We start from the raw sequence: 27,038 nt of genomic DNA, 5'->3' as shown, positions 1-27,038 counted from the left end.
GTTATTCCCTTCTGCATCTTTCCATAGGACCTTTAGTTTGCCATTTGTTTGATCTGCTAAATGCCAGGTGTTTCATAACCAAAGGTAGAGCTGGAGTAGCAAAATCTTCTTTTAAAAGGCTATAACTTAAATTTAACTAAAATCCTAGATATACTTTCATATTGAACAGAATACACAAGTATCGCTGCTTTCTCAGTTTGACACCATTTTATATGGCACAAAAGCCGCTGCCTTTGTCCAACAGAAGGCTAGCACCAGTGTAGTCTAAAGCAGATGGGAAGGTGCACCAGTTACAGATCCACCTACCAGCAGCAAGAATTTTGAGCCTCAAGGGGAAACTTAAACTTCTTTCTGTGCAGTGGAGTTTGTGTATGTAGCAATAATTAAAGGAGAACTGCATTGTGGGAATGTTGTACTTTTTCCAAAAGCAAATATTGTAGATGTAATGTAATAATGCTGGATCAGGGAAGAGAGCAAATTGTTATTAATACCAGTAATGCAGAACAAAACCTCGTCATATGAAGTCTCTGTATATAACTGCTGTGAGCTAAGCTTTTAGGGAAGAGTAAAATATACATGCATAATTTTGTTGAGACCGGGGGGATAAAATTCAGACTTGCATGCAAAGTATATTTTGGGAAAGGACCTTGTAAATGTCACCGTGGTGTGGCATTTCTACAAAACCCAAGAAATACAGTCTTAAGTGTTGATTGGGGAAGCGCCTGATTATATTGAACTCCTTCCTTTCTTTTACAGGGATATTGATAAAGTAGATGAATTAATGCAGGACATTGCAGAACAGCAAGAGCTGGCAGATGAGATTTCAACAGCCATCTCAAAGCCAGTGGGATTTGGGGAAGAATTTGATGAGGTATGCTTTAAATTTGCCTCTGTTTATATCATAGAATCATGGAATCATTTAGGTTGGAAAAGACCCTTGAGATCATTGAGTCCAACTGTTAACCTAACACTACCAAGTCCACAACTAAACGATGTCCCTAAGCACCATGTCTACACATCTTTTAAATACCTCCAGGGATGGTGACTCTTATGAGATCTTTCTTTTAAGATCTACATATTGTGTGTGTCTAGCTGTAGTACTAGGATATAAAATCTCTCCTAGAACTTGTTACTAGCTGTTCCTACCAGTGCATACAGCAGCTATGAACCTGACTTTATGCTGAGAATGGTCTGGATGGCCTGATCTGAAAATGTTTGGGCTTAGATTCTTCTCTTCACTGCTTTCCCCACCCTCCAAGAGATCATGTACAGGAATTCAGATGAAGAATCAGACTCCTCATCTCCTCAGTTTGCTCTGATCCTGTGTGTTTAAGCTATTTTCTTTAATAATATGACCAGCTAAATCTGCTTGCTAATAAATATGACTTAAAGTTTCTTCCTTTTTTTTTTTTTTCTCCTTTAAAAAACTAGGATGAACTCATGGCAGAACTAGAGGAACTAGAACAAGAAGAACTAGACAAAAACTTGCTGGAAATAAGTGGTCCCGAGACAGTACCACTACCAAATGTGCCCTCAATATCAATACCATCAAAGCCAGGTATGTATGGACCTTTACAAGAAACATCTTGGATCGTTAAAAAGTATGCTTATTAACTGCCAGCTCCTCAGATTTGAGAGATCTAGCTGCAGGCAACACAGGCATTTTGCTTGAAATTGCTTCATAAATCACAAATTACATCTAGTGCCGTTTCTCCGTGGGGGTAACCTGCCTTTCATAAAAACTGTGAAACTTAATAGTTATCACAGGAATAGTTATTATCTATTCTAGCACTACCAGTTTATCTACAGTGTGGATGATGCTCAGGGTAGAGTGGAGATGTGGAGAAAGGAAGCCTTCCACCATTTGCTGCTGGCCCAACAGGGAAGTAATCTTGACAAATATACCAAGGCTGTAAAAGGGAGTGGAGAGTAAATTAGCTCTTGGAATTAGTCCCAGGCTGGTTCAGATTCCCACATTGAACCCTGCTTCCTTGCTGCTGCTTTGTTTGTTAATTTGATCCCTGCTTTTCTGGCTTTTAGGAGGAACTAACCTCAGAGTCCCCTCTTTGGGGACAGCTGTTACCTCCTCTGAGGCTTACACGTACTCAAGCCAGACGGTACCAAACTTAGGGTCATTCCAGTCTTAGAGCACGTATATCTAGGAAATTTTAGTTAGTGTGGTGACTGTTTGACAGAGGCCCTTGGGAGGCAGTCCTGAAGGGCAAAGGAGTCCAGCAAGGCTGGACGTTCTTCAAGAAGGAAATCTTAAAGGCACAGGAACAGGCCGTCCCCATGTGCCGAAAGATGAGCTGGCGGGGAAGAAGACTGGCCTGGCTGAACACAGAGCTTTGGCTGGAAGTCAGGAAAAAAAGGAGAGTTTATGACCTTTGGAAGAAGAGGCAGGCAACTCAGGAGGACTACAAAGATGTTGTGAGGTTATGCAGGGAGAAAATTAGAAGGGCCAAAACCCAACTAGGACTTAATCTGGCTAGTGCCGTAAAAGACAATTAAAAATGTTTCTATAAATACATTAGCAACAAAAGGAGGGCTAAGGAGAATCTCCATCTGTTATTGGACGTGGGGGGAAACATAGTGACCAAGGATGAGGAAAAGGCTGAGGTACTTAATGCCTTCTTTGCCTCAGTCTTTAACAGTAAAACCAGTTGTTCTCCGGGTACCCAGCCCCCTGAGCTGGAAGACAGGCACGGGGAGCAGAATGCAGCCCCCATAATCCCAGGGGAAATGGTTAGTGACCTGCTACACCACTTAGACACACACAGGTCTGTGGGGCTGGATGGGATCCACCCTAGGGTACTGAGGGAGTTGGCAGAAGTGCTCACCAAGCCACTTTCCATCCTTTACCAGCAGTCCTGGCTGACTGGGGAGGTCCCTGCTGACTGGAGGTTAGCAAATGTGATGCCCATCTACAAGAAGGGCCAGAAGGAGGATCTGGGGAACTACAGGCCTGTCAGCCTGACCTTGGTGCTGGGGAAGCTTATGGAGCAGATCATCCTGAGTGCCATCATGCGGCACGTACAGGGCAACCAGGTGATCAGGCCCAGCCAGCATGGGTTTATGAAAGGCAGGTCCTGCTTGACCAACCTGATCTCCTTCTATGACAAGGTGACCCACCTAGTGGATGAGGGAAAGGCTGTGGATGTTGTCTACCTAGACTTCAGTAAAGCCTTTGACACAGTTTCCCGCAGCATTCTCCTGGAGAAACTGGCTGCTCATGGCTTAGGTGGGTGTACTCTTCGCTGGGTAAAGAACTGGCTGGATGGCTGGGCCTGAAGAGTTGTGGTGAACGGAGTTAACTCCAGTTGGCGGCCGGTCACAAGCGGTGTTCCCCAGGGCTCTGTGTTGGGGCCAGTCTTGTTTAATATCCTTATCAATGATCTGGATGAGGGGATTGAGTGCGCCCTCAGTAAGTTTGCAGATGACACCAAGTTGGGTGGGAATGTTGATCTGCTTGAGGGTAGGAAGGCTCTGCAGAGGGACCTGGGCAGGCTGGATCAATGGGCTGAGGCCAGTTGTATGAGGTTCAACAAGGCCAAGTGCCAGGTCCTGCACTTGTCACAACAACCCCATGCAAGGCTACAGCTTGGGGAAGAGTGGCTGGAAAGCTGCCTGGCAGAGAAGGACCTGGGGGTGTTGGTCGACAGCTGGCTGAATATGAGCCAGCAGTGTGCCCAGGTGGCCAAGAAGGCCAATGGCATCCTGGCTTGTATCAAAAATAGCATGGCCAGCAGGAGCAGGGCAGTGATCGTGCCCCTGTACTTGGCACTGGTGAGGCCGCACCTCGAATGCTGTGTTCAGTGTTGGGCCCCTCACGACAAGAGAGACATTGAGGGGCTGGAGCGTGTCCAGAGAAGGGCAACGGAGCTGGGGAAGGGTCTGGAGCACAAGGCTGATGGGGAGCGGCTGAGGGACCTGGGGTTGTTCAGCCTGGAGAAAAGGAGGTTGAGGGGAGACCTTATTGCTCTCTACAGCTGCCTGAAAGGAGGTTGTAGAGAGGTGGGGTCGGTCTCTTCTCCCAAGTAACAAGTGATAGGACAAGAGGAAATGGCCTCAAGTTGCACCAGGGGAGGTTTACATTGGCTATTAGGAACAATGTCTTCACTGAAAGGGTTGCCAAGCATTGGAACAGGCTGACCAGGGACGTGGTTGAGTCGCCATCCCTGGAGGTATTAAAAGACATTTGGATGAGGTGCTTAGGGATATGGTGTAGTGGTGGACTTGGCAGCGTTAGGTTAATGGTTGGACTTGATGGTCTTAAAGGTCTTTTCCAACCTAAATGATTCTGTGATTCTGTGATTTTACGTGGAGAATGGGCAAGGCAAGAATTGTTCATATTTACACAGACAGTTTAAAGCTGCTGTTAAATCTGAACTGGCCAGTCTTCTATGAACTAGAAGTTCATGAAATATAGTTGAGTTGGAATACCTCTGGCATGCATTAATGGGATATGAAGCTTTAGTAGCTTATTTTGCTGAATCTGCTTTAATGTATGATGAGTAAGTTGTAGGCTTTGTGGCTCTGTTCCATGTGCTTACTTGGGAAAAAAAGGTCCAAAAAACTAGTGGATGAAAGCAGTCCCAGTTGGTCAGTGTATCTATAATTATGTTGCTGCCTTTCCAGGCTTAAAAGGACGTGGGAAGCAGCAGACACTGCCAAACCACAAGGTTCTGCTTTAGGGGGCATGCTATGAAGTTTGCTCCTTGTGCATTGTAGTTCTTTTATTTTGACGTAATTGATTTTGTATTTTTCTAGTTCTGTTTTGCTAGGCAGAATTGCTGACAAGTGTTGATGAGAGGAGAGTGAGTTATATCAAAATATCTTAAATCTGAGACTTTATCTAGATTCAGATCCAACAGCGGGAGAAATAGTTTAAATAAATGTGTGTGTTACCTTTTTATTTCCTAGCTGGTTTAATGAGGCTTGTTCTCAAAGTATTCTTTGGGTATGGACATTAAAACATACTGACTTGAACCTAAATATGCTTTTTGCATTATATTAGGTAGTAGTGACTGCACTAGTAAGAGGCATTGTAATTGTGCACATATTTAGGTAACTATACAGCATAAGACTTATGTAGACATACCACTTCCTAAAATAATAATAAAAATTACAAATGTTTTTTGTAGTAAAAACTATGAGTATAAAACTCAGTGTTTTATAGGATTTATGTTAAGCTGCTTTTGAATGGAAATTAGAATTCCATTAATGTATTTAAATGGCATGCTACTTCTTACTTAAATAAAACTGCTTCCAAGACTGGTATTTGGGAAACCTCGGGATTCTGGGGTGGTGTGGGTGGGGATTTTGTGTGTGGTTTGTTTTTTTTTTTAACCTAAATTGTTTTTCACTTAAAATTAACTTAATATACACTGGGATTAAAAGTTTACTTCTGGTCATCATGAGTCAGACTTTCAAAGGGACTACTTTACCTAACAACGCAGGTACATGCTTAATGTGTCTTTTGGAAATAAGTAATGTGTCTTCTGCGGTAGAGCTGACTCTTATTACCTCCTTTTTATTCATTGAATGGAAAATGATCGTGAGCTTTCCTGCTTTTCCAGTTCTCAGGAGCTGTCTGGATTTTGACTTAATTGGTCTGAATGAGAAATTTTTTTCTGTTGCCTGTCAGCTAAGTTGATGTCAGGAGAAATTCAGTCAAAAGCCATTTTTGTTTAACGGAGACCGGAAGAGCTTAATATAGAAAAACAAATTCCAAACTTGTACAAATGATAGGTCTCGGGTTTGACTTAAAGCTGACTCAGTTCTCTCTTACGTAAAGGTTTCATTTGGAATGACACAAACGATTTTGAGTATGAATTATTTGACTCTGTTTTTCCCCTTTTGAAGCGAAAACACTGTCTGAGGAAATGACATCTTTTTTTGGTATTTTCCAAAATTATTGCAGCTATTTCTGGGTTAAAACCTTTTTGCCAAATTAGTGGTTTTCATCTCCAGAAACTGAACTTGTCACGTTATGACAAATAGCAGCATTTGCTCCCCTGGAAGGACCAAAAATGACCAGAAGGCAGGATGCAGCCCGCTGCTTAACAATCCCATCCAGCCGGCTACTAGCGAGCACGGCCAGAGGCGGGGAGTAGCACGCACCCAGTGCTGGTTAGCTCTTCAGCCCTTGAAGAGCTTGAGCTGGCACAGGGGTTGGAGGTCTCCAAATTCTGTACCTAGCTAGACCAAAACACGGTAGCCTCCTTTGTTGCACTTTGAGGACTTAGTGGTGGAATAAGGAATTTATTTTTTATGGGGGAGAGACTGTAATATTGGAGATGTCAGACGAATTTGTGCGAGAAGCTATATCCCTCTGAGAGGGGCTCAGAACCTGAAGGCTTGGGGTCTCTTGCTTGGAGGCTTAGTGATTATGGAAAACGATAGACACTGCTGGTGTACACATCTTAACCTTCATGCATGTTTGCATTCTTCCCACGTGAGCTATTGTCTTTCTCCACTTAAAGTGGTAATATCAGGAAGGTCAGCCCATGCTGGCTTTTTCAGAAGGCACCTTTTACTTCAATTCAAAAAGGTCTTTTTTTTCCTCTGCTGGCATTTGGTGCTTCATTTATTAGTTAGGGCAGTGGCACAGAGGCTTCTCTCCTGCAAAGAATTGAGACAGGATTCTGTCAAGATTCCCACTCATTTGTTTTCTTTTAATATTTTGCAGCCAAGAAGAAAGAGGAAGAAGAGGATGATGACATGAAAGAGCTGGAAGCTTGGGCAGGAACCATGTAACCCCAGCAGTAACTGGCTGGAAAAAGACTTTGGTTACCTATTCTGGGTGCAAATGTGTTGTGTTGCGGAGAAAGCATAAGCAAAATATCTTTATCTTTAATTTTAACCCAAAGCAGTGGGAACTGCATTGCTGTTTTCTGCATAGCATGGTCTGCACAAAAGAAAGAAAGGGGAGCAGGGGGAATTGCCTGCAGTTTATACGGTTGAATTTCTGTAAAAAGGTATTTGCAAAATCAAACATTCAGCTTTTGGACTGTGCTGCTGCCACTGCTGGATCTTCGTCTTCAAAAGTTTGGGCCATACTGAATTGAAATAAGCTGAGAAACACTCTGTAATTTTAAGTCCGTTTTAGTGTGTCTAGAAGTCTTGTAAGGCATTTGAAAAACAGGAAAAGTCGTAAGCCACCATCGGCTTCTTATTGTGTTTAGGTGCAAGAATGCTTTAGGTTTTTAGTTCTTTGCAAGTTATATTTATATCCCTCGACTGATGTGTGGCCAGCCTTGTGTTTGTCACTGCAACAACATAGTCACTATTCCCATTTTAATTGGTGATAATGATTTGCAATTGACAAATGCTACCTTGGAAGTAGGAAAGATTTAAATTTCAGTTGTACATTTTTCTACATAGCACTACAATGTTTATTGCTTTTTTGTGATAATTGATAACCCATTCAGATACATGCACACAATTATTTTAATTAAGAAACTACTATGGATTGCACTGTATTAAATATCTTGATTAATTTTCATCTGTGGCTACTGTTGTCAATTCTTTGTGATGTTTAAGTAATCTGACTATAACTTACGTGCAGTTTGGCCTCTTTCTACATGAGTGACATACACTCTTTAAAGCTAGCTGAACTTGGTTGAATGACTGTAGTGTAGTTGCATAAAACTACAGTCTTAGCTGAGCAAAATTGCCGGAGGGCTGCTATAGCTGTTTTCTTACTGTAGTAATATTCTGGTCCACCATGTCGAAACCTCCACACTAAGGAGAAATCAAAGCTGAATTAATACTAGAAGCAACAGGTTTAGGGACAGAGCTGGGAGCCTTGGCTTTATATTTTTTGTCATAGAAACGATAGCTGTTGTGCGCTGTGCTAACAAAATGTTGTATTTTAAAGCACTAGTATTATAGGAGCTATGGGTGAGCATCTCAAGTGCAGTGAAGTGTCTTAATAGAAGTGTTCAGGTGTAGCTGGGAGAGGAAAAAGAAATCCTACAGCACTGTTAATGCTCTTAAGGTTACTGATGTAGAAGCTCAGAAACTGTAAGTGACAGAGGCACCACCTGGCAACCCAGCTGTTTCCTGGGTTGTGCTTCCTTTCCTGTTCATTTAGCCAATTGCTTTAACTAAAGGAAGAACCTAGTCTGCACAGCAAGAAAAAAATGCAATAATGAGCATATGTCACGATTCCTGTTTACTTTTAGCCAGACAGCTAGGACAACTTTGTGTCTTATAACCTATTTTTTTCTTGATTATTTTAATAAATGATGGGGTGGCTTCTTAATCCTACAATTTATTAGTATGTCTGAGGACTGCTCACCTTTCTGCTTTGAATACTACTGAATTCCTTGATATATTGCATAATAGCAGTGAATAGCTAAAATGCTTAGAGTAAAACATTTTTCTGCCTTGCTCAGACTCATTCTGTGGGCAAAACTGGCCTGTAAAGAGCACCAAGATGCAATGTAAAAGGAAGCAGCTATCAACTGCCAGCAGGCTTTCTGCAGCTGTGCGCTCAGTGCCCAGGGTTTCCCCTTCCTCGGAAAGGCAGTCTAATTCCTGCTAGGAAACTATTCTCAACTAACTTGTCCTCATCACACAATTTGCAGCTGCATCAGTGTTTGCTTGTAGAGCTGCTGTTACGTGTTCAAGGAGGCAAGCGGAACACTGGGATCCAGGTAGTTTCAGTGTGTGATTAACCTGTGTTTTTTCTAATGGGAAAGGTGAAAAGCATTTCGCTGTTGCATGTGTGTGATACTGACACGTTTAAAGCAGGGCAAAAATGTAGTCCAGGCTGAGGGACCTCATTACTGCTTTTCCCCATGACACTTTCAGCCTTTTGCAGAGGGGATGGCTGTTATCTCTGCTATGCAGGTGGAGAAACCAGGACATTGCGTTTGTACTTTGACCCTAGGGAAGCACAGCGCTTTTGCCAGGAGAGGCAGGGAAGTACTTTGTATTTATGCTGCTTGTTTGGGTTGGAGGAGTCAGGGAAGAGATCGCTGTGTGGTGGCCGCTCAAAGGCTCAGGATTTCACTCTCACCAAGTATCTGCTTTTCTACCTTTAGAACAGGGCGAACATGCAAAGAGCACTTGGAAAAGCTGGGCCAGAGAGTGGCTGAGGTGGCTTTGCTTTCAGCACTGCTGATTATAAACCTCAGCACACGTCCTCCCCCGGGGCTGGAGAGTGCTTGTGTTGTACGGCAGGCGAGGGGGCTGTTCCCTCCCAGCAATAATGGAAATCCATAGCTCTGCCTCATACTGCTTTATATGAAATCAATCTTTAGCGTTGTCGGATCTTTACCTTTCCAGATGTCTAAATGGCTTTTCTGTGTGCCTTTCCTTGTCTTCTCTCCAACAGATGCTCTTTCTGGGACTGTTTTAAGACATTTAACTGCAAGAACCTTCAGTGTAATGTTAAATAGGCAGGAAATAAGAGGGGCTCCATTAGCCACTGGTGGCAAATCGCTCTCCAGTTGCTTAACTGACGAGTTGTAAGCTTGTTAGTTAATGCATGTTAGTAATGGGCTCTCAGGAGATGCTTTGTGGGACTTCCCTGGTGTGAGCAGTAAGAGATCTAGCTGGAGAGCGGTTGGCCTCGCACACGGGTCCTGGCGCAGTAGGAGCGGAGCAGTGTGTCGTGTGGGGGGCATCTGGGTACGTAGCCCACCAGGAACCATCTCGGGCTGCGGTGGGGGGCAACGTGCTCACTAAAATGTATAATCTACTTTTTGGTACTTGAAGCATTCGAGGGAAAGTGTGACTTCTCCAGAAAAAGTCATCGGACCTTTGTCTTTGCTTCGCCTGCAGGGAAGTGCTGCCCATCTCCCCAGGAACGAGTGCTGTACCCTGGCTGCCTGTCCCTAATGGACCTCCTGTGGGCCAAAGGCTTTGCTGCCAGATGCGGTAGCACTGTTCTTGCGTTAGGTCTGCTCTTATTGCTTGTGGCTAAACGGCCTCTGTGCTAAACAGCAAGTGGAGGTCAGCAGTCAAGTGCCTGCGTGGCTGTGGTTCACTTTCAGAGCAAGGCTGAACCTGCTCTGAGCGCCCTTGGGGTGGCGGTTCATTAGCATGGTTGCTTCAGGGATGGATGGAGATGTGACTGCTCCCCACAGGCATGGAGAACCTGTGTCCTCAGCTCGGGAAGGTGAATATGAAAGTGGTGGGAGGCAGGGGGCCTTTTTCAAAGGGGCCGAGGTGCCCTCTCGGCTGCATTTGTCAGGGCTGCGATGGGAGGGAGCAGGAATGCTTTCCCAGCTCTCCAGGAGCTGCTGCACCCTGTGCACACAGAGCATGACATTTCATTTAGGAGGGAGAGCTCATGGCTGTCACTTAGTGGCATGAATCGGCTGCCACGCTTGCCCTGGGGACTTCCTTTTCCGTCTGAAATGCTGGCTGCCACCCCACCTCTGTCACTCTCCCCCTTCCCATGGCATCTTACCTGTGCGCATAGAGCTCCTGCATCCCCCCTCGGGACCTAGTCCTGATCTGGGGGACAGCTGACCTTATGTCACTGCCAAACAAACCCTGCTTCCCACTCTCACGGCAACACGTTACAGCTCCCTGGCTCTGTCTTTGCCCCCACGTTGTCTGATGCGAGTCACTGTCCGGTTGTTCCTGCCCCCGGTTCTCCCAACCCTAAATTGACCCTCTGGCTCTGGACTTCTGCATGTGTCTCACTGCCGGGCTTCCTCGCAGGACGGGTGGGTGCCACCAGGCTGGGCCCCTCGGGAGCAGCCGATGCGGGTGCTACGGGGCGTGCGCTGGGCTGTGCCTCCAGTAGAGCCGGGAGCCCCTGCCTCCCCTGCTGCTGGGGGAGGCTGGGGCCGTGATCGTGGGTTTTGGCACTGAAGAACCTCTGGCCAGCCTGGCCCTGGAGGTCACGGCCTGGGCTAAGCTTCTTGTGCTTCTTTCTTCCTCCTCTTCTCTACCTTGGACCTACCCTGCCTGCATCCCCTGTTAAACCCCACCACAGAAACCCATCAGATGCTCCTGTGATGCTGCAGCTCCTCCATCCCCGGGCACAACCCCTGTGGTACATCACGTCCCGGGGTCCCAAGGCCACCTCCATCATCCTGCGCATCGCTGGTGCCAGGTGAGTGTTTAACAGCACGGGGCATCCGAAAAGCGGAGCCTGCTGGAGAGCCCCTCAGCTGCACCGGGGCTGCAGTGCTGGTGGCCACGGGGTCTCTCCCCAGGTAGCCCGTCCCTCCACGGCTCCCCGGGGATGCTGGTGCCCCAGGAAGCACCATGGGCTTCTCCACGCCTCTGCGGGTACCCCCAGTGTGTGACAGCCTGTTGGGTTACTATGGCAATGTGGCTTCATCCCCGGAGACGCCATCACCAGTTGCAACTCTCTCTAATCCCTTTGCAGACGTATATTTAAATCTCAACCCTTTCATTAAAACCGATCAGCTTATTGAAGCCTCTGAATGCAGCGTATTTATGAAATTAGCCTGCCTGTAAGAATGAGTTTCTTCTCACTCAAGAGGTGTAATACCACTAATCGATATAATAGGTTAAACCCTTTTATTATGGCTCTGCTGAGAGGATCTGGAGTTTGACATTTGTATGCTGTGCTCAATGCTCCCTTTCTCCCCTGCTAGTTATTTTTATCATTATTTTGGTTCTTATGTCAAAATTGCACTCTGCTCATCTGGAAAGCTCTTCCCCCTCTAAATCCTGCTCGCGTTCGGCTTATGCTCAGCCCTGTGGCAAATAAAAGAGCTCTCTTGACTTAATTTTCAAACATCAAGGTCCATTAAATCAAAGTGATGCTTTCCAGATCTTGTGGCTCTCAGCAGCGCGCCCCGTCCCCATTCCTCCCTCCCCTGGCTCCAGGCGTTTCAGCTCTGCTGGACGTTTCCTGAGCTGGTCAGCTGGCAGGATTTTGAGGTCACATTTTAGGGCGTTAATGGAGGTTTCCCCTTGTCCTCCCTGTGCTATGGGAACCCGGTGATGTCCTCCTACTCTCAGAGCTGTGGCTGAGAGCATCCCTTGTTGGCTGTCCCATGGGTGCGAAGGAGGGATGGTTGGCCGGATCCAGCTGGGGCCAGCTCGTGCTGCCCTTCTGGCCAGCCCATGTCACCCTTCTGCTGTTCTTGGCTTTCTCCTGCCCGTTGCTATGTGCTTAGCCATTCGCCTGCACTCGTGCTCCTGTTCTCGTTACCTGCTGTGCTAACAAGGGGAAGGTCCCCGTCCTCCTCCGTGACCAGCTCCGTGCACGCGATGTGAGGAGGTTTTGCAGAGGGACCCGGAGGGTGGTCAGCAGGGAGGAGGGACACGACATGCAGGGCTAAACGGCTTGGACAGATCTTCCCCGTCCACGGGGAAGGTTCTCTAAAATCAGCCATAGCAATGGCAATATTGCCATAGGTTCTCTAAAATCAGCCGCCTTTGCAGCTCCCGTCCCCGGCTGTGGGCAGACGGTCCCAGGGACTTACCTAAGGGCACGAGGGAGAAGCTGGCTTTGGGGTTAGGTGGAACCGAGACTTCTAGGGCTTTTTGGGGTCCCGGGTAGGCAGCACCCTGGCTTGAGGATCCCAAATGTCCCAGGCACCAGCGGGGTTTAGGCTGGGCTATCAAGCCCAGAGGCACAACCAAAAAGCTTGTCCTGCTGCCCTGCGTTGTCCCATCCTCTCTGCTGCGCTTGCGCATGCACGCGCACACGCGTCCCCCTCCTCCGTCACACGCGTCCCCCTCCTCCGTCCCACGCGTCCCCCTCCTCCGTGTCGTTCAGCCCGCGGCAGGGAGCACGCAAACGCGGCTTGCAGGCTGTACTGTGCCGTGGGAGCGTGAGGCCGGTGAACACCGCCCCTGCAACGTCCTGCTCGAACGCTTGGAGGCAAAACTGCGTTTCTGGACAGACGTTCCGGCACCGCGACGCACAGTGCGGCCGGGGCGGCGGGCACAGCTGGCGGGCACGGCAGGGGCTCCGGCCGCCCCTTCCTGGCTCTTCCCTTGAGGCGCGGGGGAGGCACTAACCCAGCTGCGGGGTGCTGCCTAGGAGCGGGGCACAGGGTGCTGCCCGCGGGCCCCGGCCCTCTGCCGCGGGTTGCGATGCGGGCACGAAGCTGCCTGCCCTGGGCAGCGGGGCCCGGCCCCGTGGTGCTCTGCCAGCGGCCGACCTTCGCCCGGCTCCCCGCTGCCGGGGGGCGGGGGGTGCTGGGGTGCTGCTGAGGGCACCCTGCCAGGGTCGCCCCAGGCCCAAAAGCAATGGTGGCCCGTCAGCCAGGCATCCCTCTGCTCTGGAAAGCATCTCCCAACGAGCTTTGCAACCCTAAAATAATTTCTGTGTCTCTCTCCTGAACTGCGTCAAACTTCTGTAAATGAGAGACCAGTATTTTAATGCTGCCACAGGGTCACTGGCTGCCAACTGTTAATGAAAACCATTTTTTTCCCCACTTTAATTTTTGGCTCCCTGTTTCCCCAAGGGTGAAGCCCGGCCCCTGAAAGGCTCCAGCCCCCTTTTCCAGTTGCTCGGCTGCTTTTTTGGGCGCACAGCAGCCTGCCAGAGCCTGCAGCCGAGCCTCGGTGGCAGGTCTTCCTTGCCCAGTCCCTCCAGCTGAGGCCAGTGGTGCCGCTGGGATTGGCCCCGGGGATGCTGTGGGTGCCCAGATGAGCAGCCAGAGGCAGCGGAGCTGCTCCCCGGCATATTTTGGGGATACACGGCGGTGGAAAGGCTTCTCCGGGTGGGATTACCAGCAGAGGGCAATGCCGTGATGGATTTCCATCTCTGTGTAGATCAGTAGGTGTTAAGCCAGAGCTGGTCCAGCGTGGGAGGGGGAAGGAGACAGATGCTGGGACCGCAGTCCCCCTCGCCTTTTCAAACAGCCTCAGCCCTGGCAACGTTTCCCTCAGCAGGCAGGAGCAGGCAGGAGCAGGCAGGAGCAGGCAGGAGGGCACCTTCTTGCCGGGGCAGGCAGCTCTCGACTGCCCAGCACCTCCCAGTCCCACCAGTGAGGGCCGGAGGTGACGGCTGGGAGCTGCCTCCCGGCCCGCGCGGTGCCCTTGGGGGCAGCTCTGGGGAAGTGGCCGCGGGATCTGGGCATCCCAAATCGGGGTGGACCAGATCCTGGATGGTGCTGACTGTTTTGACTGCTCTCAAAGATCAAGGCTTGGGCTTTGCTGCTGGCCCGTTCCCCTGAGGGCAAGGCAGAGCATTCGGGAGGCGAGAGGAGAAGCGCTCACACCGCTCTTCAAACCCTCAGCGGAACAGGGAGGAACGCTGCCTTTGGCTTTGCGAGGCTGCAAGCACCCCAGCCGGGTTTGCGCGCCGGTATCGTCAGTAGAGACAAGAGCATCCTTCCAGCAGGCAGCGGCAAACGCTGCCGCTCCCCTCGGCGTGGCGATGGCAGCCGGGGAGGCGAGGAGCGCTCGTGCTCGCGCAGGGGGGATGTGCGTGGGGCTGGTGGGAGCTTGGTCTCTTGTGAACGTGGTAGGGGAAGGGGAAAATCTGATTACAAGTGGCAAAAATGCAGTGGGGTTACACCAAATATGCGTGGTGTGGAGCACAGAAAAGACCCTAAAATGTAGCACCTTTCAAAAAAAAAAGAGAAAAAACCAGAGAAATCTCAGGGTGCCTGGATGGTCGCGTGGCTCATTCTCGTGGCTCAGCTGACGGGCAGTAAAGCGGCAGCTTGGCCACGCAGGGATGCATCGGATCCTGCAAAAAAGTTAAATGCTCTTTTTCAAGTAACTCTGCGCCCACAGCTCGCTGACTGGCCCTTGCTCTGCCTGGATCGCAGTGTCCTCTGCAGCGCCAGCAATCCCCGTCTCTCCCACCACGGTGTGCTGGAAAAGCAACTTGCATTTTCCTGCTCTGGCCACCTCTGGAGGTGACAGAGGTCACATCCAGTGACAGCAGCATTGGGTTCAGGGAGCACAAATGCCTTCCTCTGCTGGACCGGTAACTTTTTGGCAGCGCAACCACCAGCATCCCTGTGCGGGGCCGGCCACAGCTCCTGGGCGCTGGGCTCTGTTCTCCTGCCCTGCAGCACATGGGCACCCAGGCAGAGGAGCAGCACCTTCCCAGGGGCTGCTGATGCTCTGGTGTCCTTGCTTTGCCTTGCTCTGTTGTTTCATGAAGCAGCAGCACACGATGGTCTCTTTAGTCTCTATTAACAGAACACGAGCTGGAGAAAATTTGTAGCCAGCTGAAGTGCTGAGCGGAGGAGGAGGTGATCTGCGCTGGCAGCTAGAGAGCGATGCTGCTTTGGACACGGCAGAGGCACTCGTCATCCCGGGGCCGTTCCCTGCAGAAACAGGGATCAGCTCAGCGGATCAGCTCTCTGCACTTACATCTTTTATTTCACCCTCCAGGAAAGCTGCTGCTCCTAAGGCTGCCATAAGCACAGCACTGTCCCCAAACCCAGGAGACCCTGGCTGGCCTCCCGCTCTGCATTTTCCAAGATTGCACTTGTTTGGCTTCCAGGGAAGAAGTTTGCTTCATTCTTCCAAAAAAGATCAGAACAAAGCGGCCAGTTTCATCATAAATAAAATATACCGCATCTTCATTATTAAGTGTACACCCACTCCAGCATCAGTTATGGAGAAAGAGTGTTACTTGCCCTGACGTTCGGGGCTGGAGTCAGAAGACTGCTTGCTGGCCAGAAAATAGCTGGGGTAAACTGTCCTCAGCCCTCTTCCTTGGCTGCTGGGGACCAAAGCTCAGGGCAGGTCCCCACCACCGTGCTCAGCCCCTGCGATGCTGAATGGACAAGCAAGATCAGCTGCAGGTGGGAGATGTCACCGCTTATTAATGACTCCTGTTTTGAATAGGGGTGTTGGAATGAACTTGGCTGATGGCCACTGCTCTGAAGACTCTGCGGTCTCATCTGGGACCTCTCCTGGCCAGGGCCGGTGGCTTTTGGGGCATTTGGCCAAGGGTGTCCACGTTCCTCCTCCTGTCCTTCCCTTGTTGGCTTCCCACGTTCCTTCCCCCTGTCCTTCGCCCCTCCAGGGTGCAAGAGCCGTTTGTGAAGCTCTGAATCCCTCCTTTGCAGAGCCATCCTCAGGCCACTGTGTCCGAACACCAGTCTGAGCAGCTCTTCTTTCCCTCCCCGGCCCGTCGGGCTACCACCCCGGGGCCATGCTGGGGTCTCTGGGGTTTGGCACAGCCTCTCCCAGCTCTTGTGCTCACCCCTGTCAGGGAGGGTCAGGTCTCAGCTCTTCCCTACCAGCAACGGCATGGAGATAAAATGTAAAATGCACTTATTTATTGCAGGGAAGGCACAGTCCAAGGCTTTTCTCTCCCACGCTGGCAATGGCAGTACAATTTATGCCCCCCTGACGGTAGGAGGGCCATAAAGAGACTGTGGTGCAAGCAGTCCCATGGTGCAAACTCTGGTCTGTGGAATAAATCCTGGGCGAGTTCGTTACAAGATGGGTGGATCCATGATTTGGGGGTGCAGGGAGACTCTCCTGTCCCTCCTTGCCCTTGTGAGTTGGAGGCTTCACGAAGCTGGGCTGTGCTCTGCCCCAGCATGCCTTACATATCTGCCCAGCTTTCACCTCGGATGGGCTTGGGGCTGGGTTGTGGCTCTCACACTTCTAGTAAGAAAACCATCAGCTGATGTTTGATGGCACAGAGGGGGATCGGGCTCGTCAGCACAAGTGGTTAAACTGGTTTATAGGTGGGGAAACTGAGGTGCAGAGCGGCAGCACTGCCCTGTGCGACAGGCTCTCGGGAAGCATGGCCACCGTCTTGTGCCGTGTTGGCATCCTGACTGACAGCACGTCCCTCTCGTGTCCGTGGCGTTCCCGTGCTCAGTTAACACTCCCAGACCTTTCTCTCCTTCAACTCTGCTGGAAGATGAGAAAGTGGAATTTTGCCATATGGTTGCTTGATGGCATGTTGCTGTAAATGGAGCTATTACAGATGCAAATGAACAATTTTAAGCAGTGAATGTGAACCCCAATGGCAACGGGACGCTCTTCGCCTCTGTGACACTTTCACTTTGGCAGAGGCTTGTGCAGCCGCGTGCCCCAGGTGATGGGTCTGGCACGTCAGGACTGAGCTCTCGGCAGCGTTGGGATGCTGGGCCTGGAGGCATCGCTGGAACAGGAAGACTTTGCTCTGCATGGGGTGGGATAAATTGCCTTGTGCTGGCTCGGGTGGAGCATTGGAGGCAGTAAATGCTGTGCTCAGCATCCCCAAAAATGGGGGCCCAGCTCCTGGGAGGGGAGCATCTCCACTGCATGTCCCTGAGGAACCATTGCAGTGATGGAGCTGTTCCCTCTGGGCATCTTCAAGATGTCCCAGCTCTGGGGCTCTTGTGTGCAACAGGGATTGCTGGGCTGATGGTTGTGGCTGTGCTGGGGCTTTCTGCAGCCCCACGAGACACGTAACCATTTTTTCTCTCTGTTGTCCCAAACAGCTCTTCTCTGGGTCTGAGAGTCCCACGAGCGGCAACAGTGCGTGTCCGTCCTTGTCCTTGTCCTGGTCTGCTCCTCCCTGACTGCAGAGGTGCAGAACAGAAACACTTGTAATGACTTTCACGGGGTCTGCTGGCGTTTTTGGGCACAGGAAGGAAACAGAAGCCTCCCAGCCCCAGGTCAGATGTGCATGGAGGCAGGGTTTCATGCCCATAACCCTGTGCGCAAGGAGAGCAGGAGCATCCAGGACACGTTTTTTCAGCCTCTGCATTAACAGCCTGCTGCCCGCAGACATGAACCGGGGAACAAGTGCTAAAGCTCTGTGATGGGACACATGTTCCCAGCAGAAAACGCCAACAGACCTCCTGCAGACCAAGGAGGTCTCGGAGAGGATGTGTGGTGCGGGGAGGGGGAGCAGAGCCATCTGTCACCGCTTTCTAATTAACACTGGGTTTGATATGATAATTAAATCTGACTTTTGCATTAATTTTTTGCTAATTATTTACAAAAAATATTTTGGATAACTGTCATCATGTTGTGCAAAAGTGATATCCAGCGGCCAGCTGGTGGGTGCTGAGTCTGAGTGTGATGATGGGCTCATCAGCACGCTTGGCCGTGGGGCTGAAGCTGCCGGGAAGCAGAAGGCCCCAGGTCCCCAGGGCCACCACGTCAGCGGGGGCTTTTTGGGAAGCTCCACATCCCGCAGTACTGGGATGGGGGTCGGGGCCGGCCCTGGGGGTTGGCAGCGGCTCTCCTTCACCCAGCTGTCCTGGTGCCATGTGCTGGCGTGTGCAGGGCTGGGGGAAGGAGGACGCATGGGTGTCCCCCATGGGGCATCCAAGCCTCCGGCGAGGGTGCGGGAGGGGCCCGGGGTGCATCCCGGGGCTGCCCCAGGCAGGGCAGGGGCTGGAGGTAAGGTGGGGGCAGCGGCATGGCTGCTACTCCGCTGGGTTCTGATGAACGACCCGATTTTGAGCATCCGATTTTGAGCATCCGTTGATGAACACAAAGGGCCGCTCCCACTGACATTTCACAGCTCTGACCGCATCATTTGGAGCGCCGGAGACTCGTCCCCTTCTAAAGTCAAACCTGTGACCGTGTTTGGCATCGCCACCAGGTGCTGCGGCCAGGTTGCCCATGCAGGCAGCTCGGGTGGCTGCACAGATGTCCCCGCTCACCAGGTTACGCCGTGGGGGCTCAGGGACGCTCTGCCCACAGCGGCTGCCAGACCTGGAGAGAAAAGCAGCCCCATGGCAGCAGCCTTGTGGGTCAGACGGAGAACAGCGCTGGAAATCAGGGTTTTCATGCAAGGCCAGCCGCCCCGGAGGAGCTGTGCTCTGGGCACCCTGGCCTTCGCAGCCCACCGTCGCCTCGGGGCGAGGCAGCATTTGTCTCATCCTCGGGGCACCCTGGAGCAGTTGTGCCAGGTGCTGCTGAAATGTCAGCTGCAAAGGAGCTTCCTGGCATTTCAAAGCACTGGTGTTTGAATGAGCTGTAAGAACGAGAGCCGGCATCAGCGGGGGAAGCGTGGGGAGGCTGGGGAGCCAGCAGGACCGAGGGAGCGGCCGAGGGATGCGGATGGATGCTCCAGCGCAGTAGAGAAGGACTGTCAGGGACCAGCAGCGCGGCTGGGGTCTCTGCAAACTTCTTGGCATCACACCCAAGCTGCTCGGTGCAGATTCAACCCCCGGACTCCCTTTGCCACTGCCGGCAGCCAAGGGGGCTGGGGTCTCTGGGGGCTGTAAATGCCAGCCAGCCTTCGCGCAGAGGCTCCATTTTCCCCTTTTTCATAGAAATTGGATTTTGTGGTTCCCCTCCAGCTGTGCTCTGCCGTTCCTGCTCACCGCGTCCCTAAACCCCATCCTCTCAGGTGCTGGCACCACAGGGGACGATGTCAGCGCAGCTCAGTCCCGCCACGTCAGCCCGAGAGCCGTTGGGGATGTCTTTCCCCAGGAAGGACCTGAACTGGTTCAGCCTCCTCCCGCTGTGGAGGGAAGCACTGCAGGAGGCTGCTGGCCGTCAGGCAGCTCTGCGGAAGGACGTGCGCCACTTACTGTATTTTTACGGGCATCTGCATTGAAATTTGTCAGATGGCCTCAACAGGGAGCAGCTCTGCATTGCACGTAAGGCTGGGGTGGGCACCATGTTCTCCTGGCCCTGCCGAAGCATCGGTGCTTTCCCAGCGCTTCCCGTCCTCGCGTGTTTCGCCGGCTCCACCAGCCCTTGCGTGGTACAAAGGGTCTGACCGCTCTCCCCGGCAAGGCTTTGGCGAGTGACGAGTGGTGGCTGTGCTGGATCTGTGCAGGGCCAGCAGCGCTGCCAGTGCCTCGGTGAGGCTTGGCCGCAGCCAGCTCTCATCGCTTGCACAAGGGGGGCAGGAGCATCTCAAAACCAGCGGTTAAAAGCTGTGCAGAGCAGCTGCGGCAGGTATTTTAAGTAAGTTTTCCCCCACCCAGGGCAAATTTTGGGTAAGAAGTGTTTAAATTTTAAATCTGTGGTTCTCACTTGGTGCTTTCATGGCTCATCTGACTCTTTGCATGCTGCCTGAGAGGCAGATTATGGAGCTGGGTGGGACTGAGCTGCAGAGGTCGGTGCTGGGGGGTAGGCAGGGGGTGGCGGGGAGCTGCCCGGGGGTGAGCGGGGCCCTGTGCCCGACTGCCGGGGTGCAGGATGGGGTGCACGAGCTGCAGCCTGCGGCACCCTCAGTTCTGGCCGTTGCTTTTCCCTTCGTTAGGATGAAGCACGCGTGTGCGGATTAGCTCACCCTGCTGAGCATATTATAGGTTGCTGGTTTTCTGCACCGGTCGGCTCTGTGGCTGTACAATGTGTAATTCACAGTCAATTTACCTAAAGTTAAAATACAAAGAAGGGGGAGAACAAGAGAAAAAAGAGCCTTTTCAGTTTAACAGCTGGTGATGCCTCCATGGCCACCACCGTGGGCTATCAACGGCACTTCACAATCCAACATCTGACATTATTTCTTAGCCTCACTCAGTTCAGTTTCACCCCAATCCTGAGCAAATATTGACAAATCTCATATAATCCTGCCGGTACAGTACCGGAGAACTTTATTTTGCTTGCAGCGCGCTTGGTACCATCCATATCCCCTGGACAGGAGCCAGGGGACACAAGCACAACGTTAAACAGGAACAGCAACAGGATGGGGGAGCGAAGAGGCTGTGTGTGCCCGCAGTTTGCCGGGAGCGTTTTTTGGGGACCAGGGCTGCTCCTTCCCACGTGTCTGCCCAGCCCGGGGCTGTCGGGGCCTGGTGGCTGTGGGCGCGTCCCCTCCTGGGCATCCCCCTGCGTCCTTCTGCAAAATCCTCCAGGCACATCCAAAAGGAAAAGGTCTCTCTGTCACATTTCCGGGGACACAGGTATGGCACCGACTGTCTGCAGGGGGCCGGTGGAGAGCCGGCACATGGGTACGAGCCGTGGCTCACAGACCCCAGGCCAGAAGGGACACCCCGGGCTGGGCACCGTGTCCCACCGCTGGAGCCTGGCTGGGGCCGAGCGGTGCTGCGGCAAGGCACGACGGGAGGGAGCATGGCCCAGGCAGGCAAGCGGGGAGAGTTTTGCTTTGATATTCCTGCCGGGACGGTTTCTAGTGTTCGTTTTCGGAGAGTGCGACAAATCGTCCTGCACCCGCTGCTTTCATCACTCACCTGTGGTTTATTCTTCCCCACCAAACCATCTCTCAGCGAGGCCGGGAGGTGCTAAATCAGCTCCGTCTCAGCGCCACGGCTCGCGTTATTGCTTGGAAGGTTTGGGGCGCTTTTGTTTTACCAATCCATCAAAAACCAATTCCGGGTCAGGGAGAGTGATGGGTGCATCAGGATAAAGACCCAGTGAGTGCTGCAGTTTCTCCTGGACATGTGCTGTCAGGGTCCCCATCGCTCCTGCGGTGGCCCGGCAAGGAGCTGGGGAGGGACCTTGCTACGGCTCTGGGGCTCGGTGAGCAGAGCGACGTCGTGGGCATGGACTGGCTGAAGTCTGTTGCCTTGAACTTGAGCCAAAGGTTTTGGCTGAGGCAGGGGGAAGGTCTGCTCTTTCTTCTGCGTATCCCCATGGAGGTGGCAAAGGGTGCTCAGTGTTCATGCTGAGCTGAGGTCTGGTTCCGCAAAGCTCATAGCAAAACAGCATTCAGACTGCTCCTCCCTGGGACACGAGGGGTGCTATGAATGGCTGAGACCTTTTTGGGAATCGCTCTGCACCCCAACAGGCTGCACCCGATGGGCAGAGCCGGGCCAGCGCTTGAATCCTGGCGGTAAAACGCCAGCACTTGAAAGGGAAAGACCTGGCCCAGCTCTACTCATAGGAAATCTGGAGTCTGCTGGGTGCCGTGGTGAAGCTGGGGTACCTGAGGTGCTGCGGCAAAGCTGGAGTCCCCTGGGCCCTACAGCAAAGCTGGTCCCCAGGGTGCCACCGCAAAGCTGCAAGAAAAGGGACCTTCTTTCCCAGGGTGGCTGCTGTGGTGTCACCCCCTGCCTCACTGCCCAGTGCGGGTGAATATTTGCAACCCCCCTGTTCTGGGTGTGATCTCCCACCCCATGCCGCTGGTGCTCTGGGCCAACACGTCCCTCTGCAGCGAAAGGCAACTGCGCAGCGGGTGGAGCTGCCTTTGCAGCCGTGCGGCTCCGCAGGGGCTGCGATGGGGCAGGACCTGTGTCCGAACGTCCCTGTCTCCCTGCTTTGGGACCGTGGCTGTGATTTTGTCCCCTGGGCTGTTAGTTCTCTGATCAGCTCGTCGTACCCTGCCCAGCACAGGAGCTCCTCTGTCCCTCGGCTGGATAGGGCTGGACTTTGCGGCCAGTGCTGGGCTAGCACGTGGAGGGGGAGTGCTGCTGGTGCCATCGCAGAAGTGAAGCAGTGTCAGGGCAGGATGAGCCCGTTGCAGCAGGATGAGCCCATGGCAGGATGACCCATGGGGGGAGCAGCGAGATTTGGGGGACCGCAGTGCCCCAGCCTGAACCCCACCAGGCCCCAGCCAGTGCTTTTCATTTGTCAGCGTCACGAGTGCTAAAATGGCCCATCTCCATCAGAAACCGTGCTTTTTATGCAGCCGGGCAACTGAATTTCTCACCTACATCATCCGCAGCATCTTCACCCTACCCAAATCCTGCTGCAGCGTGGACCCAAGGAAACGGCGCCGGGGCACTGAGATGGATGTGCAGAGCCAGGAGTGATGGATAGACGGGCGCCTGGCAGGAGGGTGGCAGTGGAAGAGAAAGCTGATTTCAATCGACTGGTTAATGACTTCATAAAGTCAGTGACTTGTTGGCAGTGCCTGGCAGTTCATTTTTAACCGCAGAACGCCAGTGCTCAGCCCCAAAGCCAGCTGCCTCGGAAATTCAAAACTCAATAAGCAGCTCTGGGGGTGAAAATAAGCTGAGTTTGAATCAAATTGCGCTCTTCCCTGCACCCCGTCCGTGCTCCGCGTGCTGCATCCTTGCCATCCCCCAGACCTGATGGAGGAATCATGCTCTTCCACGTGGTATTAATCATAGCCCGGGACCTAGATTAACCTGTTCGAGATCCAAAAGAGCTGGGGACAAATGGCATCTGTGGTTTGACTTGGACATGGCATTCATTTTCTTTCTGAATTCCTGTGCTTTTACACCCCGCTCACCCGCAGCGTGGGGCGGATCGGGCCCCTCAGTGGGAGGCAGCGTCAGGCCCCATCTCACCCTCGGTTATTCCCTCCCCAGCCTCCTGTCCTGTCCCCTGGATTAAGATGGATGGTTTCTCTCATCGCTTATCTACGGCGCATGTCTTGAAACACTCGTAATATAATTTAATCTTTTTCAAGTCCCACGGCGTTGCTTGGCGAAATGCTGGGTATTACCGCTAATCCTCCTGATCTCTGCTCATTTAATTATCTTACTCCACACTTCACCCCCAGCCCTCTCCCACCCCTGGCTCTCCAGCCCCCGATCCACAATCCGTGGCGGCTTCTCAGCATGGGCAGAGAAGCCGACCCTGCAGCTGGGGCTTCATCTCCAGCTCTACACTCTGACATTAAGGTCTCATTTGAAATCTTCACCTTAAATACCTTTAAAGGCTCCTTCAACCTGCCCGTGACCCGCTCCCCACCTTTTCAGGCGTCCCTCCCTGTGACACCCCCCTGCTCCCGCGCCCTACAAAGCATTGCAGCTTCTCCCACAGGTGAGGCTCATTCCTGGCGAGGTCCAAAAACCCGGGATAAAACAGTAATAAGGGCATCCTGCTTTGCACTAACTTTATAACTTATTTATGGGCACATGCGCAAAAAGCTTTGCTGTATTTAATCAACTCACTGCCAGCAGCCCGACGGCGATGGGCTGCGTTATTTCAGCAGCTTGGGCTCGCGGTTATGGAAACGTGGGGTTACAGCTGTGGCGAGGAGCTGGCCGCAGAAGAAAAGTCTCTTCAGCGCGGCGGTGTGTGGTAATACATACTAATTAAGACAAATGTAATTACCCAGGCTGCAACTCATGCTTAACAAATTAGAACCAAAACATGGCAAACATGAAGAGAGAGGAAAAACAGGCTCACGGCTTTGAAAAGCGCAGAGCCCAGGCAGGAGCTCGGGCATCGTCTCAAGTCAGTGACTCTCCTAGAGTTCACCCAGGGCACAGGGGATGACTTCGCAGCTTCCCCCGCTGGCAGAAAGTCACTGCTGCAAATTAAAGGGGCAAAAATAAAAAGCAAAAATATTAAAGGGGCAAAGAAAAAGAAAAAAATGTGTGTGTTTGTGTATGGAGAACTTGGGGTGAAAAAACGAACCAGGCACCCCAGGTCCTTTGCAAGGAGCGAAGGACAGGGACAACAAATCCACGTCCTTATTAGCTGTGAAGCCCCTGTGTTTCCTCAGCGGCCACCGCTGGGGACAGCCAGCGGCCTGTGCTGGGACACCAGCGCCGAGCGCTCCCAGAGCCGGCCGTGCTGGCTCGGAAGGGCGGCGGGAGGAGTGCTGCCCCGGCCGCTGCGGCACCGCGGGGCTTTCTGCTACCTGCTGCGCTTCTTGCCTCCTGCTCGTTTTCTTGCCGGTGTGTGGACGTCCTCCATGGCATCGCTGCACTCCCGGGCAAGTCATCGAAGGAGTTTAACGCAGGCTGCGTTAAAAATCCTCTTCGTCTTTATGCACAGCCATAAACTAATCAAGGAAAGCTGAGCTCTTGGTAAAAATCCTGAGCTGGATTGCTTTAGACTTCAGGCTTTAATTTTTATCAGATCATCTGACTCTTAGCAGATAAATCAGGCTTTAATTTTATCAGAAAGGAGCTGCTGGTGGAAGCTTAATGCACTGATCACGGGCGGGCGCTAGTGAGGATTGCGGGACTGAGCTGCGGAGGTTTCCTGTGGGGACGTGACCATGGCCGATGCCGTGTGTGGGGATGCACGGACGCTCCTGCACCGACACAGCTGAGCTCGGTGCCTTGCCTGGGCATCAGCGCGCTGAGCGCGGGTCCCTGGTGGGTGCCTCATTTGATTCCCTGGCTCAGACAAGCCGCTGTTGGTCTATAGCCTGGTCTGGTGCAAGTGTCCTGAACCAGAAGCCTGCTGGGAGGAGAAGGGGTTATGGGAAAACAAGCTTCAATGAAGCCTTTCCACGCTTGGTATAAATGTCGGGAAGAGACGCTGAATATTTCTTGCTCCCCTGGAAATGCCAAAAGAGGCTTTCGAGCACGGAGCTGAGAATGAGCAAACTGGCCGGAGAAGTGGATGCTGCCCAGAAGTAGATATCGCCCAGACGTGGCCATTGCCCATCGGGGCAGGGCAGGACCACGCGCTCCTGCCCTCGAGAGAACGCTGGTGGCTGTGCTGACCCTCCCAAGGGCTCGATGGGGTTCTCTGGGGCTGCTCCGCGTGGAGCCCCCCCGCCCGCCTGCGCTGGGCAGGAGGGGGGCTGCGTTCGCTGCCTTGTGGTTTCTACTCACAGAGGGGTGTTTGCGAGGGGATGTTAGAAAGCAGATTAATGAGCAAGACATTAACAATTAAACCAATAAAAATCTGCACAGTGTGTAGACCTGCTGTCAAATGGTGTTCCCGAGGGAGATAATACCCCTTCCCCCTTAATTTCTTAGTAAATCCATTATGATTAATGCTATTACAGAGGAAACACTATTATTACAAACACATTGATGATGGCAGAGCTGCAGAATTAATAACACTGGGTATTACTTAACTAATTAGCTGCTGTTTTCAATAGGACTGTTATCCAGATACATTAAACTGAGCCTTACATTGCATTGTCCTCTGCGCTGTCTTTGCTGCAAGGAGATGAAATGAGAAGCATCTCCTTCTTTTTGGCCAAAAGCCATCTCCATGTGGCACTGTCATTCAGCTGAGCTGCCTGCGGTTAGTGGCACCTGTGGAATCATAGAATCACAGAATGGTTTGGTTGGAAGGAACCTTTACAGGTCATCCAGTCCAACCCCCCCTGCAACGAGCAGGGACATCTTCAACTCGATCAGGTTGCTCAGAGCCCCGTCCGACCTGACCTTGAATGTTTCCAGGGATGGGGCATCTACCACCTCTCTGGGAAACCTGGGCCAGTGTTTCACCACCCTCAGCATAAAAAACTTCTTCCTTACATCTACTCTAAATCTCTCCTCTTCTAGTTTAAAACCATTACCCCTTGTCCTATCACGACAGGCCCTACTAAAAAGTCTGTCCCCATCTTTCTTGTAAGCCCCCTTTAAGCACTGAAAGGCCACAAGAAGGTCTCCCCAGAGCCTTCTCTTCTCCAGGCTGAACAACCCCAACTCTCTCAGCCTGTCCTCATAGCAGAGGTGTTCCATCCCTCTGATCATTTTGTGTCCCTCCTCTGGACCCGCTCCAACAGGTCCATGTCGTTCCTGTGCTGAGGACCCCAGAGCTGGACGCAGCACTGCAGGGGGGTCTCACCAGAGCGGGGTGGAGGGGCAGAACCCCCTCCCTCGACCTGCTGGCCATGCTGAGGGTGATGCAGTGCAGGATGCGGTTGGCCCGGGCTGTGAGTGCACGTTGCCGGTTCATGTCCAGCTTTTTATCCACCAGTACCCCCAAGCCCTTCTCTGCAGGGCTGCTCTCAATCCCTTCGTCCCCCAGCCTGTATTGATACTGGGGGTTCCCCCGACCCAGGTGCAGGACCTTGCACTTGGCCTTGTTGAACCTCATGAGGTTTGCATGGGCCCACTTCCCAAGCTTGTCCAGGTCCCTCTGGATGGCATCCCGTCCCTCAGGCGTGTCAACTGCACCACTCAGCTTGGTGTCATCTGCAAACTTGCTGAGGGTGCACTTGATCCCGCTGTCTATGTCTCTGATGAAGATATTAAACAGTACTGGTCCCAGTACAGACCCCTGAGGGACACCACTCGTCACTGATCTCCATCTGGATATTGAGCCGTTGACTGCTACCCTCTGGATGTGACCATCCAACCTATTCCTCATCCACCGAACAGTCCACCCATCAAATCCATATCTCTCCAATTTAGAGAGAAGGATGTTGTGGGGGACCGTGTCAAAGACCTTACAGAAGTCCAGATACATAACACTCCCAGGAAGCCCCAGGAAGCTGGTGGTGGAGAGTCTTGTGGTGTCACAGACCAGCAGCAACCGAAGGAGGAAGTGGAACCAGGACCTGGCATCTCCGGGTGGTCCTCAGCCCTCCAGGGCTGCCCATGCAGGGGACCCGAGAGGCCACCGCAGCCCAC

At 52.1% G+C, this 27,038-nt stretch overlaps 1 protein-coding gene across 1 annotated transcript in view; it reads left to right on the top strand.

Moving 5' to 3' along the window:
- Positions 1-7,507, top strand: part of CHMP4B (charged multivesicular body protein 4B) — a 28,696-nt gene extending 21,189 nt beyond the window's left edge. The window contains exons 3-5 of the mRNA XM_075517212.1: positions 757-871; positions 1,432-1,558; positions 6,692-7,507. Of these exons, the coding sequence (XP_075373327.1) occupies positions 757-871; positions 1,432-1,558; positions 6,692-6,759 (310 nt within the window). The 3' untranslated portion in view covers positions 6,760-7,507. The remainder of the gene's footprint in view (positions 1-756; positions 872-1,431; positions 1,559-6,691) is intronic.
- Positions 7,508-27,038: the final 19,531 nt, after the last annotated feature.

This window comes from Mycteria americana, chromosome 14 (genome assembly GCF_035582795.1).
Source record: "Mycteria americana isolate JAX WOST 10 ecotype Jacksonville Zoo and Gardens chromosome 14, USCA_MyAme_1.0, whole genome shotgun sequence".
Lineage (NCBI taxonomy): Eukaryota > Metazoa > Chordata > Aves > Ciconiiformes > Ciconiidae > Mycteria > Mycteria americana.
Note: the sequence above shows the minus strand (reverse complement) of the source record. Positions and strands in the feature narration are given on the sequence as shown.